Below are 13,339 nucleotides of genomic sequence, written 5' to 3' on the forward strand. Positions count from 1 at the left end.
ACGAAACCTTCGTGACCGCAATAGCCAGGGCGATGTAAAAGGTGATAAGGATACATCGTTATTTTAAAAAACATTAATTATAATGATTATATGTAAAACCAGTTCCACAGAAGAGATTTGTCTTTGCTGAGGATTAATACAATGCATTGTTTCTCGATTTGGTGATGAATTATCAACATAAACTGTACAGAGGTTTCTGCTTGAACACAAACGTCTTCAACATGGATATTAAAACCCGAGTTTGTGTACATGCTGTTTACAGAGTTTGACCAGTATATGGAACTCTTTAAAGAGATGTAGATGATTATTCCATTTTAAATATTGTAATATATTTTCTGGAATTCAATGAAAGAAATAAAGCTGAAGGCTATTTTTGTAGTTCGAGCACTGTATTTTTTCCACCCATTTCTCAAGGAAAAAAAAAAAAAGCAAAAGTTATATTCAGTGATACCTCTACCTAAAATTACAGTCAAATACTCATGTTCTGCAGAGATTTTCAAGAGATTCTGAATCATTCTCAACTAAACTGACCTACTGGTTACAATCAAATGTAAATCCAATGGCTAAGATAAACTGTTTGCAATCTGATTATCCCACTATGATAAATCAAACTGATTTTCAAGATAATTCATATGCTGAGCATGGTAAACACAAGAATACTGGAAAAAGAGATTCTTTCATCATAAGTGGTCTTTTTTTTTTTTTTTAAATACTAAATATGGCTGATCTTTTTCAAGAGTCTACATGTAATTCTGCGTGGGTAGAGAAATTTGCATTTTCTACCCAAAAACAGAGAACATGCAGTATCAGCCAATTTCTTAATCAGAAACAATTTTCATCATTCCAGCAGCCTCTACTTGAAACGTCAGTAAAAAAGCTTGCACATAAAATCCAGAAAAAGCTTAAATATACACAGATCTGGAATACAATTGTAACACAAGGGTTTGCACAGCAGCTCCCCTTGGGTCACCCAGACCCCTGATTGCAGCTGAGGGATGGACAAATTTAGCAATGACTTTTCAACCTTCCAGGCAGCTCCAATATTGTGAAATAGTCATTCTATTTTTTATTCCAATTCATCTTTCAAGAAAAGTTATTTATAAGCTATTTTCACCATTATCTTCAACATCCTATTTCTCAAAGTACATTTTCCCATTCAGACAAAATTTAACTTTGCTTTCAAAGATACACAAATCCCAATCCTTTAAGCATACGAAAAAGCTGATTTTTTTTTTTTTTTAATCCTTAAGAGAGACAGAGGCTGTCAGGGAACCAGCAGTTCTACTGCAACAGATTTTTCTTTTGTCAGTGCTTGACCTTTTAGCTTTATGGATGAAAGCTAACACTTGTTTCAAATTGGTTCAATTTGTTGCATATGTTTCTTACAGCAAGGACTTTATGCCAATATTGAAGTAGGTAACTTTAAACCTCAGGCTCAGAGCCAAAACTGTATGCCTTTAATTGCCTAAATTTAGACACTTGTCTTAGAAAATTGGGTCCCCCCACTGTAAGCCAGAGAGAACCAAAATGCAAACAATCCTGATGTGCTGATTAACTGAGGGAAGCAGAAGTGCAGCCTGGACTATGGTCGTACAACATATAAACACAGAAGAGAGAGTGATTCTCTTCATCTATATTAGGAATTCATCGCCTCATTGACGGCACGTTGTAACCAGGCAGAACAAGTCAGCCTCTCCTGCGCTTTAATCAGAAAAGATGGACGGTCTGCCTCCCTCAAATCCCAGCTCCAGAGGAGACAAGCGAGCACAGAAGTGATGCTGCTGGCACCGTGGGCGGGAGGGAGACCCACAAAGGGCATCTGAGATACCTTCGGTTCTCTCTCCTGCCATCATCGTATTGCATATCGACATATCTCTTCTATACCCTACTCGGGAAGGTGGAAGCCTGCTGTAGAGTGGCAACGGGATGACACCCTCCAAATCTTTCACAAGATCAGTATCAGATATCATTAAATGCTTTGCGCAAATGGTAAGCAAGGTTTCAGGTGAACAGGGAACATCTTCCACCCATCTACCATTCCCCCACTGACTTGATCTCACTGGGGGACGAAGCCTTCGCTGTAGGAAAGGGCAGAACACAACAAAACTACAGCAGTACTGGAGCTATCCCTTCTTTTGGCATCCCTTTGGGGTGCGGAGGTCCCCCACCTTCTGTACACCCACACCCATCTCCACTCCTCCCTGGGGACTCACCCAATCTTGCCTCATCACACACATACAGAGCAAGTCTAAGACTGGTTTTGTTTCTTCAGAATGAAAAATAGTTCTTTCCCTCATATTTGCAGAGCAATGCATGAGGATGCAAGTCTTGAAACAACATTAAAAATTAGATAATAAAAATACATTTAATTTAGGGGGAAAAATAGTATCATCATTTCCTAAAAACACATGTGAGTTTTGATTATTAAAACTTGGCAATACCAGGGTAATGAATTGTCATTTCTATTCAACCTTTCAGACAAGCTCTAATTTTAAACAGTAAAAACATTGAGTTGATAAAATATAGCATCATATCACATAGTCAACTGTTTCCAACATGATAATGTTTTAAACCTTAGACTCTACTGGAAAAAGTCAGTAGTGTTACAAACAAGAAGGGGAGTTAACAAAACTGTAAAACTTCTAATAACCTTTCTCCCAAATTTTGAGACATGCAGAGGTTATTGGAGTGGGCCAAATTATTAGGTTGAATTTTAAAAGAAAATCTACCTACTATACTTGCATTTACAGATGAAGCATGAAGACCTACCCCTAGGGAGGAAGCATTTGAAATAAAACACATTTAAGAAGACTAAATGAATTGAACACAATCATATTTGAACAGCTTCCAGTCACTTTGCAGCCACATGCAGAATGGTGATTCCACATCCTCTCCTCTTCACCTGTCCTACCAAGCACTGCAGTTAAAAACTAGCACAGAAACACAGAATTTGATTTAACTGTGGTGTGACTTCCCCCCCTGCAATGTTTTATATATTGGCCAAGAGTTTAATCTCAGGTTGTAGCTGCATTGTACCTCCTACACACAAACCATAGTGGCCAACTTTTAATTTAAAAAAAAAAAAAAAAAAAAAAAAAAAAAAAAAAAAAAATCTCCAAGAAATTGTCCCAGGAAGTCAGTATAAAATAGGAAATTTTAACAAATAATAAAAAACCCCAAACCATCTCTACCTTATGTTAGATGCCTTGAAAAATAACACAAGACAAAGATGCCACACTTTACAGAGAATGCTCAATAGATGGATTTACCCTTCTAATTAAACTTTCCAAATGAAAACTTACCAGTTAATGTCATTTTTAAACATGGCTCACCCCGACATAAAAAATTTGCCCAGAAGCACAAGCCAGTGGAACTAAAGATGTCCACATCAGTTATAGCCTGCTGTGGGGATCCTCCCCATATCACAGACTGACTTCTGCACTGACCAAGCATCGGTGCTTACAAGAGAAAAGACATTTTCCAAGCAGAGTCTGCCTGACCTTAGGTAATCCCGTGGAGGAGTCTGGCACACGCTCACTAGAAATAGTTTCCACTGACCTGATTTCACTAAGAGAGGAGGTGGAGTCAAAAGGCTCATTGCAGACAAGACTCCAAAACGGCAAACATTTATTTCAGGTTTATCTCTTTAGCCCTGAAGCCACGATGAGAAGTTCACACAGTCACACTCTGCTACAATCTTAACCGTGCTGCCAAGGGCATCGCCAAGCCAGGGCCACCACCGGCAGCGGGCTCTCGCTTCTGCTTTCGACAGCAAAATGAAGAAGTGCTGAAGCACACAGAGGAAAAAATACACACTTATGCCTCCAAAGCAACTTCCAATTTGCTTCATGTGGTTTTTTGGTGAAAGCTCCCCAAAAGCGTTTCTTATGCTTTCATGGTAGAAGCATTTCACTTAAGACAGTATTGACTTCTGGAGAAGCGTCTGGGGATGTACTAGATGCATGGACCTCTCTAGTAGCAACTGCCTGCTTGAATTTTGGCTCATTTCCACACCGCAGCTCTTGCAGGACTTCTGTTGTAAGCAACGGTAAGCAATCTCAGTGCAATTTCAAGCAGACAAATGCCCAGCAGAGCAGCCAAGCAGCCAGCGGGCACGGAAAACTGCCTGCCCTCCCTGACCCTGCACCTGCGCTGCTGTACTGCCTCTGGGGACGTGCTGTGAACCAAAGTTACCCAGAGCTGCTGGAACACACGCTGCCAACAACGTCTTGCGCTTCATGATAAAATAAAAATAAAAATAACCAACTGAATTCACAGGACCAGTTAGTGTTTCTGCATTGGGTTTTCACATGGTAACGGAATACATCCATGCTTGTTTCCAACAGCAAATGTATTTCCTCTGTAAAGATCGGCTGTTGTACCTTTGTTCCTTTCTTTTGTGGTTGATACTAAGCCACTGAGAGGGGGAAAACCAGCAAATAAGCACTAGCCTCCCAACAAAAATTCACTGCCTGAAGTGACACTTGTTACTAAAGTCTCTGCTTATACGGCTTTTCGAGAGGCCTCTTTCAATGACCATCCCTTCCTAAGTGGTTTGCTGAGAATGTTGCTGCTATTCTGCATTTGGGATAGGGCAAACAGAGAAAGATGTCCATTCCTTCTGGAGAGCGATGTCCACCAAAACACTCATGTATGAGGCAGAGATTTGACATCTGTAGGGAGAGAAGCTGCTCGAGTCTCCCTGATAATTCAGCTCTGGTCTCCGTAAGACCAACAGAAGACTGAAAGCAATGCCAGTGTGTGTAGTGATTTTCACAAACTGAGTTTCTTTTCTGCAAGGAATGGCACCAAGAAACTCACATATGCACAATCATTCCCTGACATTCACCGAATGAGCTGCAGTACTAGGAAATTTTGCTGAGACACTGCAAGAATTCAAGGAGGACACCAAAAACATCTATGGTCTTAATCAAGCAAAGGATTAAAGCAGACACAACTTCATACAGATGAGGAGCGACTCTGAATTCTGTCCAGATGATCATATGCATATGGCATTTGTTCATCTAGCTTGCTTGATTGAAACCATATCTATCACTAGTTTCCAAAAATCCCAATCAAGATCCCCTGATTTATTTTAAACTAATTTCTCCCTAAAGCCATAATATTACTATACTTGGTCTGAGCCTGTGATACAAAGGGAAAAAAACCCAACCCCAAACTGTATGTTAGTATTAACATTTTTATAAAGTTGTATAGAAACCAGGCAACTTACCAGCATAATCCTCTTAGCATAAAGAAGAAGAAATGAGAGAGAAAAAGAGAAAGAAAGAGTTAGGATTTAGTTTTCCTAGGTACAAAGTATAAATGCCATGGCAAACCAAGCAAAATAAAATATGCATGTTTCTCTCAAAGACTGACTTGAATTAAGGGGGGAGCACAGCATTCAGTTATTTTACAATTAGTGTTCAAAAATGAATAGTTTTCTTTGAGAAAGTAGTCAAAAGAAAACTCCTAAACTATGTCACCACATTTTTGTGAAATAATATAAATGAAAGGACTTTGATAAAATATATATAAATTTTTTAAAATGTAATTAAAGTGTAGCATACTGGAACTGGTTTTCATTAAAACATGGCACTTTAAAAAAAAATAAATAAAAAAAAAAGAGGAGTTTTCATCCAGGTACTATGCAATACATGAAAAACTCTTAAATCAAGAAATTGCTGCAAGCAGCTTAAGTAGTTTTGACTGTGGGAGCCAGTGACCAAACCTACCTTTTGCATGATTTAGAAGAATTAACTATTCACCAGTAAGGAACAAGTTTCCTTACTACTTAACCTTGAAGTGATGAGTCACAGTTTGATTTTCCAGATTACTTAAGACATGACTCAAAAGTTACCTTGTCTGCTCCATCTCTACCTGCATTTTACAAGCTGCGTTCTCAAGATGGGGGGACTCCAAACAAACAGCACAACCATTACTAAAGAACCAAAAAAATAATATTTGCAAGCACACATCAAAAGGGTTATGCATGCAAGCTGTTAAGTGCACAAAGCAGGTCAAGAGAGTGAACGAGGTATGTCAGCTTTCAGCACCAACACTGGGAAATGCTCATTTAACATCTGGCTGGTCACTTTGGGAAGCTGACATTGGAAAGCTGATGGCACTAGAGCTGCCATGCAATAGATGTGGAAGCATCAAACGTGGGAGAACAAGCAAGAGGAGGGTCAGTTGCTGCTCATGCATGGTAAAACTGTGGTAGGGGGTGTATTTTGTCTCTCTGGGTCATCACATCTGTTTAGATATGTGCATAAAGCCTCAGTGGGCACATATTATTTACAGCTGAGGAAAACAGCTTCTTCTTAAAAGAAGCTGACCTGGATTTCAGCACTTTGGATTGCAAGTTTTTATTAATACCACTACAACATTTTTATTTATTCTTAGTTTTTAAAATATACCATTAAGATGTAGTTCATATCCAAACTACATTTTCCAGTTGTTTACTACTTTGCAGTTTAATGTTTGACTGAAGTTTAGGAATTTGTTTGTATCTTGAAACATCAGGACAAAAATCAAACAACAAAGTTCAAGTATTATTCTTGCAGTACCGTTATCATCCTCAAGCTTGTCATTAGGTAAGAGCAGCTCCTTTTTCATCAAGAGAGAAGAAAATGCTACCTAGTCTATAATTTAACCAACTACCATTCCTCTTCTTCCACCCCCAGTCTCAGCTGGATCTTTATTACACGTCTTCAGAGAGAGACAGCTAACACACCTCACAGTGCATTTCTGAATGCACTATTCAGAAAAACATGCTCTCTCGCGTTTCTGTCTCATACACACACAGAGCTATAGCATTCCAATCCCATTTATAGGCTTCTTGGTACGTCATGCTCTTTCAGGACATGCTTTTTTTTGTGTATTAAAAGAACCGCAGAAAAAATTATAGAACTAAATTTCTCTAAATATAAGAGTACCCTTTTCTACCCCCTCCTCTCATAAAAAAAACCCTCTAAAGTCTCAGAGGAACTTCCCCTCCCACCCCCTGAAATTTAATTAAATGCTTAAACCCACCACCTCACACAGAGACACATGCACACAGACAGCAAAAACCTTTGGTTTCCTACCCTATGCCTTGCCTATAAGACAACATAGGCTTGGAAGAGGCATCTACAACTCACTGTGCCGATTTACAGAAATTTTTCATAGTATGTTACTAATGACTCCGTATTCAGACATTCAGTTAAACAAGTGGAATACAGATTAGCACATTGTTTTTACATCATGCAAAAGCATGCCTTCCTCTCATAAACAAAATATATAGGGTTAGCTGTTCGTATTTTTGCAAAGCATCCTCTACTGCTTCAGTGAAATCAGAGACTACAGTATATATGAAAAACACTGTTCCACAGAAATGCATGGCATATAAAAAGTTGTGCTATTTAAACAGCAACCACAATCTGCTGGGAGAACCCATAAGACCGGTGCCAACAGCGAAAGCTGATCTCGTGTCTCTCTGCGCCGGTTACCCACCCACCCACCCACGTCCCAGCTCCCCCAGGCACTCAGCCCCTGGCCAAGTCCTCCCCTCCCACCCACTGGGGTGCCTGGGGTGGGAAACACCTTCCCATTTGGGGCATCAAGGTAAATCAGAAAGCGGGAAAGGATGACCCGGAGCCAATGGCCGTGCCTAGCAAGGTGGGAGGAGAGCAGCCCACCCCACCTCTGGGCACAGACCACCAGGGACCAGAGCACCAGCCACACCACTTGCCAGGGCTGCTCAAGGTGAAAGTCTAGCTAACCAAGCTCTACCTTCCTAACTAGATAGTGCCTAACAAGAAGACAGCAGAAACAATGAGTCAATGCAAAAATCACACAGTGTTTATTCTTCCTAAAAAAAAAAAAAAAAAAAAAAAAAAAAAATCTTAGAAAAAGCTTAAGGGAAACAAAATTGCAGGCGCTCCCCAGATGACATAAAAATTATTCTTAAAATGTACTAAATTTAACTAATACTAATTGACACAGGACCCAGCTTGCAGACTCACTCACCCGGAAAAATCTGTAGTGAGAATACCATAATGAAATATGTATATTCGGCTTATGTGGCACAACGTGAGGTATCCCATAGCTACGACAAAGGAGTACCTAAAAACATAACATACAGAACACAGTTACCAACACAAGTACCAACAAGAACTAGAATCACTCAAATTGGGTTTGGGCTTGCTTAGGAGTGGAGTTTGATTTTTGCAAATTAGGTTGTTAACAAGTCTGAAGATATGTTACAAGATCTGGCAGAAATTTTCAAAGAGGACTGATGGTTTTGTGTACCCAGCTGAAACATTACGGAGGTGTCTCCTCACAAGGGGGGGGTGGGAAAAAAGAAAAGAAGAAATAGGATCACTTCAAGTTGGGCGTTTTGATTTCAGTGTTCCCACCCTCACATATTAATTTGAAATTGCTGTCTGACTCAAGTATTTGAAACCAGATGATACTGTAAATGTATCACTGAAGTTATCCATTGCCTTTTTTTATCTGTACATGTTCATTATTTATATGTACAACTCTTCCTCAGATCTACCAGAAACTAAAACATTTCAAGTTTAAGATATTTCCTTTCTTCTGACTTTGTGTGAAGGCAGATACTGACATGTAGCCTAATCTTTTCAGCTCTAAATGCTGAAAGATGCCCCTTTCCAGAAGAAGCATTCCTTAAGCAGAGCTTGACAACTTCACTCAGTTTTTCAGGATGATCACAAAATTATGTTAGGCAGGACGATAGCGTGACTCTTTCTATCTGAAGAGTTGAGCGGTCTGAGGGCTGGAGGCATTGCAGTATCTAGGTAGGGCAGATGCAGCCTTTCCTACAACTAACTTCTCCCTGTGTTTACCCAGCAAAAAAGAGGATACTAGGGAGGTAAGAAGCAGATGGATATTTGGAAATAAGAATGACAAATGAAGCAAACTAGACAGTACACAGAGAGCTGGGACACCAGAATGGAAGGCTTGCATCACATGGACAAGCCAGGACCAAGTCTACTGCTGTCCCCCACACCAGGAGAAAATAGTCACGTGGAGGAGAAGATGCAAAACTCTACAGAGGAACAAGACTGCGGCTTTAAAAGAAATGAGTTTTTCCTCCCTGGGGACTAACAAACTGCAGTGTGAGTGACAGTGATGGATGGCAAGGCAACCTGCAGGTCATGTGGCCCACAGCAAACAGCTGGATGAAAGGCAGATTGAGGGACATGACAGCTTCTTCAGGAGATTCAGAGCAGAATTTATCTTATTTTATCTGGGTCAGGCATCCAGTCCAGCCTCAGCAAGCCCCTTGGGCTCCCTCTCATCAACGGAAAATGGAAAGCATCCCTCCAAAGGCAAGTCACCCAGCTCAGACATGTAACAGTGATAGATCATAGAATGGTTTGGGTTGGAAGGGACCTTAAAAAACATCTAGTTCCAACCCCAGTGCCATAGGCAGGGACACCTTCCACTAGACTAGGTTGCTCAAAGCCCCATCCAACCTGGCCTTGAACACTGCCAGGGATGGGGCATCCACAGCCTCTCTGGGTAACCTCTTCCAGTGCCTCACCACCCTCACAGGGAAGAACTTACTTACATCTAACCTAAATCTACCCTCTTCCAGTTTAAAGCCATTACTCCCTGTCCTATCACTACATGCCTTTCTAAAAAGTCCCTCTCCACTTTCTTGTAGGTCCCCTTTAGGTACTAGAAGGCTGCAATAAGGTCCCTCTGGAGCCTTCTCTTCTCCAGGCTGAACAACCCCAACTCTCTCAGCCTGTCTTCATAGGAGAGGTGCTCCAGCCCTCCGATCATCTTCGTGGCCTCCTCTGGACCTGCTCCAACAGGTCCATGTCCTTCTGATGTTGGGGGCCCCAGAGCTGAACGCAGTACTGTACCAGGTGGGGTCTCACCAGAGGGGAGCAGAGGGGCAGAATCCCCTCCCTCGACCTGCTGGTTATGCCTTTTTTGATGCAGCCCAGGATGCGGTTGGCTTTCTGGGCTGCGAGCACACATTGCCAGCTCATGTTGAGCTTCTCATCAACCAACAACCCCAAGTCCTTCTCCACAGGGCTGCTCTCAATCCACTCATCGCCCAGCCTGTATTTGAGCTAGGGATTGCCCCCACCCATGTGCAGGACGTTGCACTTGGCCTTGTTAAACAGGTGGAATGAAGCATCTAAAATAGGCCTCAATGCTTAAATAATTGTAAAGCACCTAGATTGAAAGGGAAGCAAGCAGAGGCAGATATACTGAATTGCTGCTGCAGCTGGGAGCATTCTGATGCTGGATTAATTTGTCCATTTATAGGCCTTGAAGGCTGGAAGCCTCACCAGAGAGCAAACTAGCAGAAAATAACCAGGGCAAGGAGCATGCAGGTTAAACTATGCAGTTTCTTTACTCCATGCGTTCACTTCCACTTGTGTTTTGGGGGGAAAAAAAGCCAAATTTTGCACACCCACTATGAATGATCCACTGCTCTTACAGGCCCTCTGAATGTACAGGTCCAGCCCTTAAACTAGCATTTTTCAAGTTTATTCTCAAGCAGCTTGAATACACTGTTATTTTGCCAAAATTAATAACATGGATGTACTTTGAGTCACACTGCTATGGGTAGTGGAATACAGTAGAAAAGTCCTAACCCAATCCTCCCAGCCTTCCTAAGGTTTTTCAGCATGTTGGACTGCTATTTCGCATTGACTCAAATCAACGCATGGCTATCTCGCAGCAGTGGGCGACATTATATTAACCGGCTTAATTTGTGCTGCAGTGTACAGCTATTTTTTTCCATTGTGACTAACTGGCTGAACAGTAAGAGTTTCCAGTTGAAACTGTGCCCATTTCCCTACCACCACCACCTCCACTTCTCTAGGAAGACATAAGTGTATTGCATGATTCCCTCTGTAGACTTGGTTCCTCTGATCCACAATGCATAACTCCTGCATTTCCCCCAAGTGATGGGCACAGACAATGACCAGGAGACAAGTAATACACAGTCTTAGCACCTTTTCCTTCTGGTCTCTGGATGGCATTTCCTTCATTAACATTGTTCAATTACTTTTTTTTTTTTTTAATTATTCATTACCTCTGGACTTCTGGGCTTTGCACTGAGTGAGGGGGTGGAAAAAAGCTCCTTGATTAATATCTGTCTTGCTGGTGCAAAATGCTAGTGACTGCTATAGACAAGCCTGTAACGGTTCACATTTCTAAACAATCCTAGAGAAATCATAAGTAATGGTTGCTATTTGGATATTAGAGAGGGGTTGCCTCAGGAAGAGATAAAGAAGCAGAGATGATTATCTGAGCATTAGACCCTCAGACAGCCCTGGCCCTGAAGACAAACGAATAAAGGGTTTCTGTTGCCCAGCCCAGCCTGATGGGGATGTGAGCATTCAGCAGCAGCGATGGAAACAGCCACAGAGACAGAAATCACCTGTAACACACCTAAATCAAACCACAGTATTAACCATATGCTGTTAGAGAAGCCAGCACAAAAGTAAAGTGGGAAGAATGGCCAGCTCATCCTTCTAGCCTGCTATAAAGTAGCAGTTTTACAAATAAAAATTCCTAATTATGATCAATAAGAAAAAAAACCAAGTCTACCTACACAATTTTAAAAACTCCCACATGCTGACCTCTGACAGAGAGTATGGTACCCACATGAGCAGGCTCAATGACTGAGCAGAGTAGTTCTTCCATATGAACTTTCTCTTACTCAGTGAAAGAAGCAGATGTAACTACCACGTAGTTTCCATTTTCATATGAAAGTGCTTTTTGTCTTTTGGCCAGGAAGGCGCTCATTTGATAAAGCCCCTTTAGGAGTCTTAGATATCTTCCTTCCTCTGAAACATTTGTATAGGGAAAAGAAAGATCCCATGGTCAAAAATTTCTCATGATGACGCTGGAAGCTTCTGCTTCAAAGCAGTGACGTTTCTGGTACTTTCTACTTTTTTAAGCTCAAAGCCTAGTACCAAATGCAAGACTTAATTTTGTAGATCACTAAGTTAAGCTGCCACAGTGACCTTATTTGAACTACCTAACTCAAGAATAAGTGGAAAATACCTAAAGGCCAAACAGCAAGGGGGAAAACACATTAAAAAGGATTGTCAAAGGCAATCCTCAAGGACACCAGACCAAGCAGAATATGACTTCATTATGCTTAGGAAACCAGAGGTTTGGGCAAAAGTTTTTAAGCCCGCAAAAGCTGCCTCTCGAGGCCAGCAATTTCATAGGGAAATGCAATATATCAATGCAAAAACCACAAATTGAGAATACAGCTGCTTCTGTAACTGAATGAACAAAGCTCCTGCAAGTAACTGGGAAAGAAAGGCAGGAAAGAAGTGAAGGTGGTCCTAAAAAACCCTCATGCTTCTCCATGAAAGGGGAGAAGTTGTCAGAGGGGCAGCTCCAGTCTTGCAAGCACATAAGCTCACCTGTGGATGTTGGGAATACTCGCCATATTCATAATGCCATAGTTCATCATCACCAGGACAAAAAGATGAATGGAATACCTTGAAGACAACAAAGTGAGTATTTAGATAATTTCTACGTGACCTGGAGGGGCTGGCAGTTCAGAGCGAGGGAATAATTTTCCATGCAAATGAAATAAATGCAATGTCATATCAGAGTATCAGTAAACATGGATTATCACAATGACATCCTTATAGCCTGATCATCCAACATAGATTAATACTCATCGACAAGATATCATCAATGTGTTTGTTGCATTCAGAGAAAGAGCAGCCTAGCTCAAAGTCCACATTCGAACTACACACATCTTTTCCAAAAGACGTATCTTCACAGCAGACTGGTGTGGCTTTAACTTCCAGAACAAACATCACAGATTAAATACTTCACTTACAAATACTTTCATGGCTCATTTTACTTTGAGGGTTTGGTGTGGTTATACTAGTTAGGTTTTTTTGGTTTGGGTTTGTGGGTTTTTTTAGGATAACACAGAATGTGCCTTAAGACTAAAAAGATGTAATTCAGAAAAGCTGATATGAATTTTAAAAATATTTTTACCCAAGCCTTGTCTACATGGTGACTGAATACTCACCACCCAAAGCAGAAGACAGCAAAGTATATTCCAAAGAGGGTGGCAAATGCATGGCGAACAGCAGAGCTGGCATGACTGGGACCCAAGTAAATACGAAACCAAAACGCAGCCAAAAGTGCAAACAGTTGACAGGCTACAAAATTGATCTGTAAAAGACAAACAAAACAAAAAGTGGTTGTGATTCTTGGAGGGGGAGTGAAGGGGAAGAAGTTTCTCCATTCTCAGAACAACAAAGAGTAGAGCCAGGAAAAGGGAGGAAAAAAGTGAGAGCAATGAATCTTTTGTTTTCTTAGCATT

The 13,339-nt window shown here is 41.0% G+C and overlaps 1 protein-coding gene across 4 annotated transcripts in view; it reads right to left on the bottom strand.

The window, feature by feature from the left end:
- MBOAT1 (membrane bound O-acyltransferase domain containing 1) overlaps window positions 1-13,339 on the bottom strand; it is a 58,625-nt gene that overhangs the window by 21,443 nt on the left and 23,843 nt on the right. For all 4 annotated transcript variants that reach the window (XR_007508923.1, XR_007508924.1, XR_007508922.1 and 1 more), the window contains exons 2-4: window positions 13,043-13,188; window positions 12,417-12,494; window positions 8,011-8,106 (exon numbers count right to left, since the gene is read on the bottom strand). Coding sequence is in view for 1 of the 4 variants with exons in the window: in XM_049823836.1 (XP_049679793.1) it covers window positions 8,011-8,106; window positions 12,417-12,494; window positions 13,043-13,188 (320 nt within the window). In the remaining 3 variants the exon portion in view is untranslated. The remainder of the gene's footprint in view (window positions 1-8,010; window positions 8,107-12,416; window positions 12,495-13,042; window positions 13,189-13,339) is intronic.

The sequence above is a fragment of the Accipiter gentilis genome, chromosome 20, assembly GCF_929443795.1.
Source record: "Accipiter gentilis chromosome 20, bAccGen1.1, whole genome shotgun sequence".
In the NCBI taxonomy this organism is placed as follows: domain Eukaryota; kingdom Metazoa; phylum Chordata; class Aves; order Accipitriformes; family Accipitridae; genus Astur; species Astur gentilis.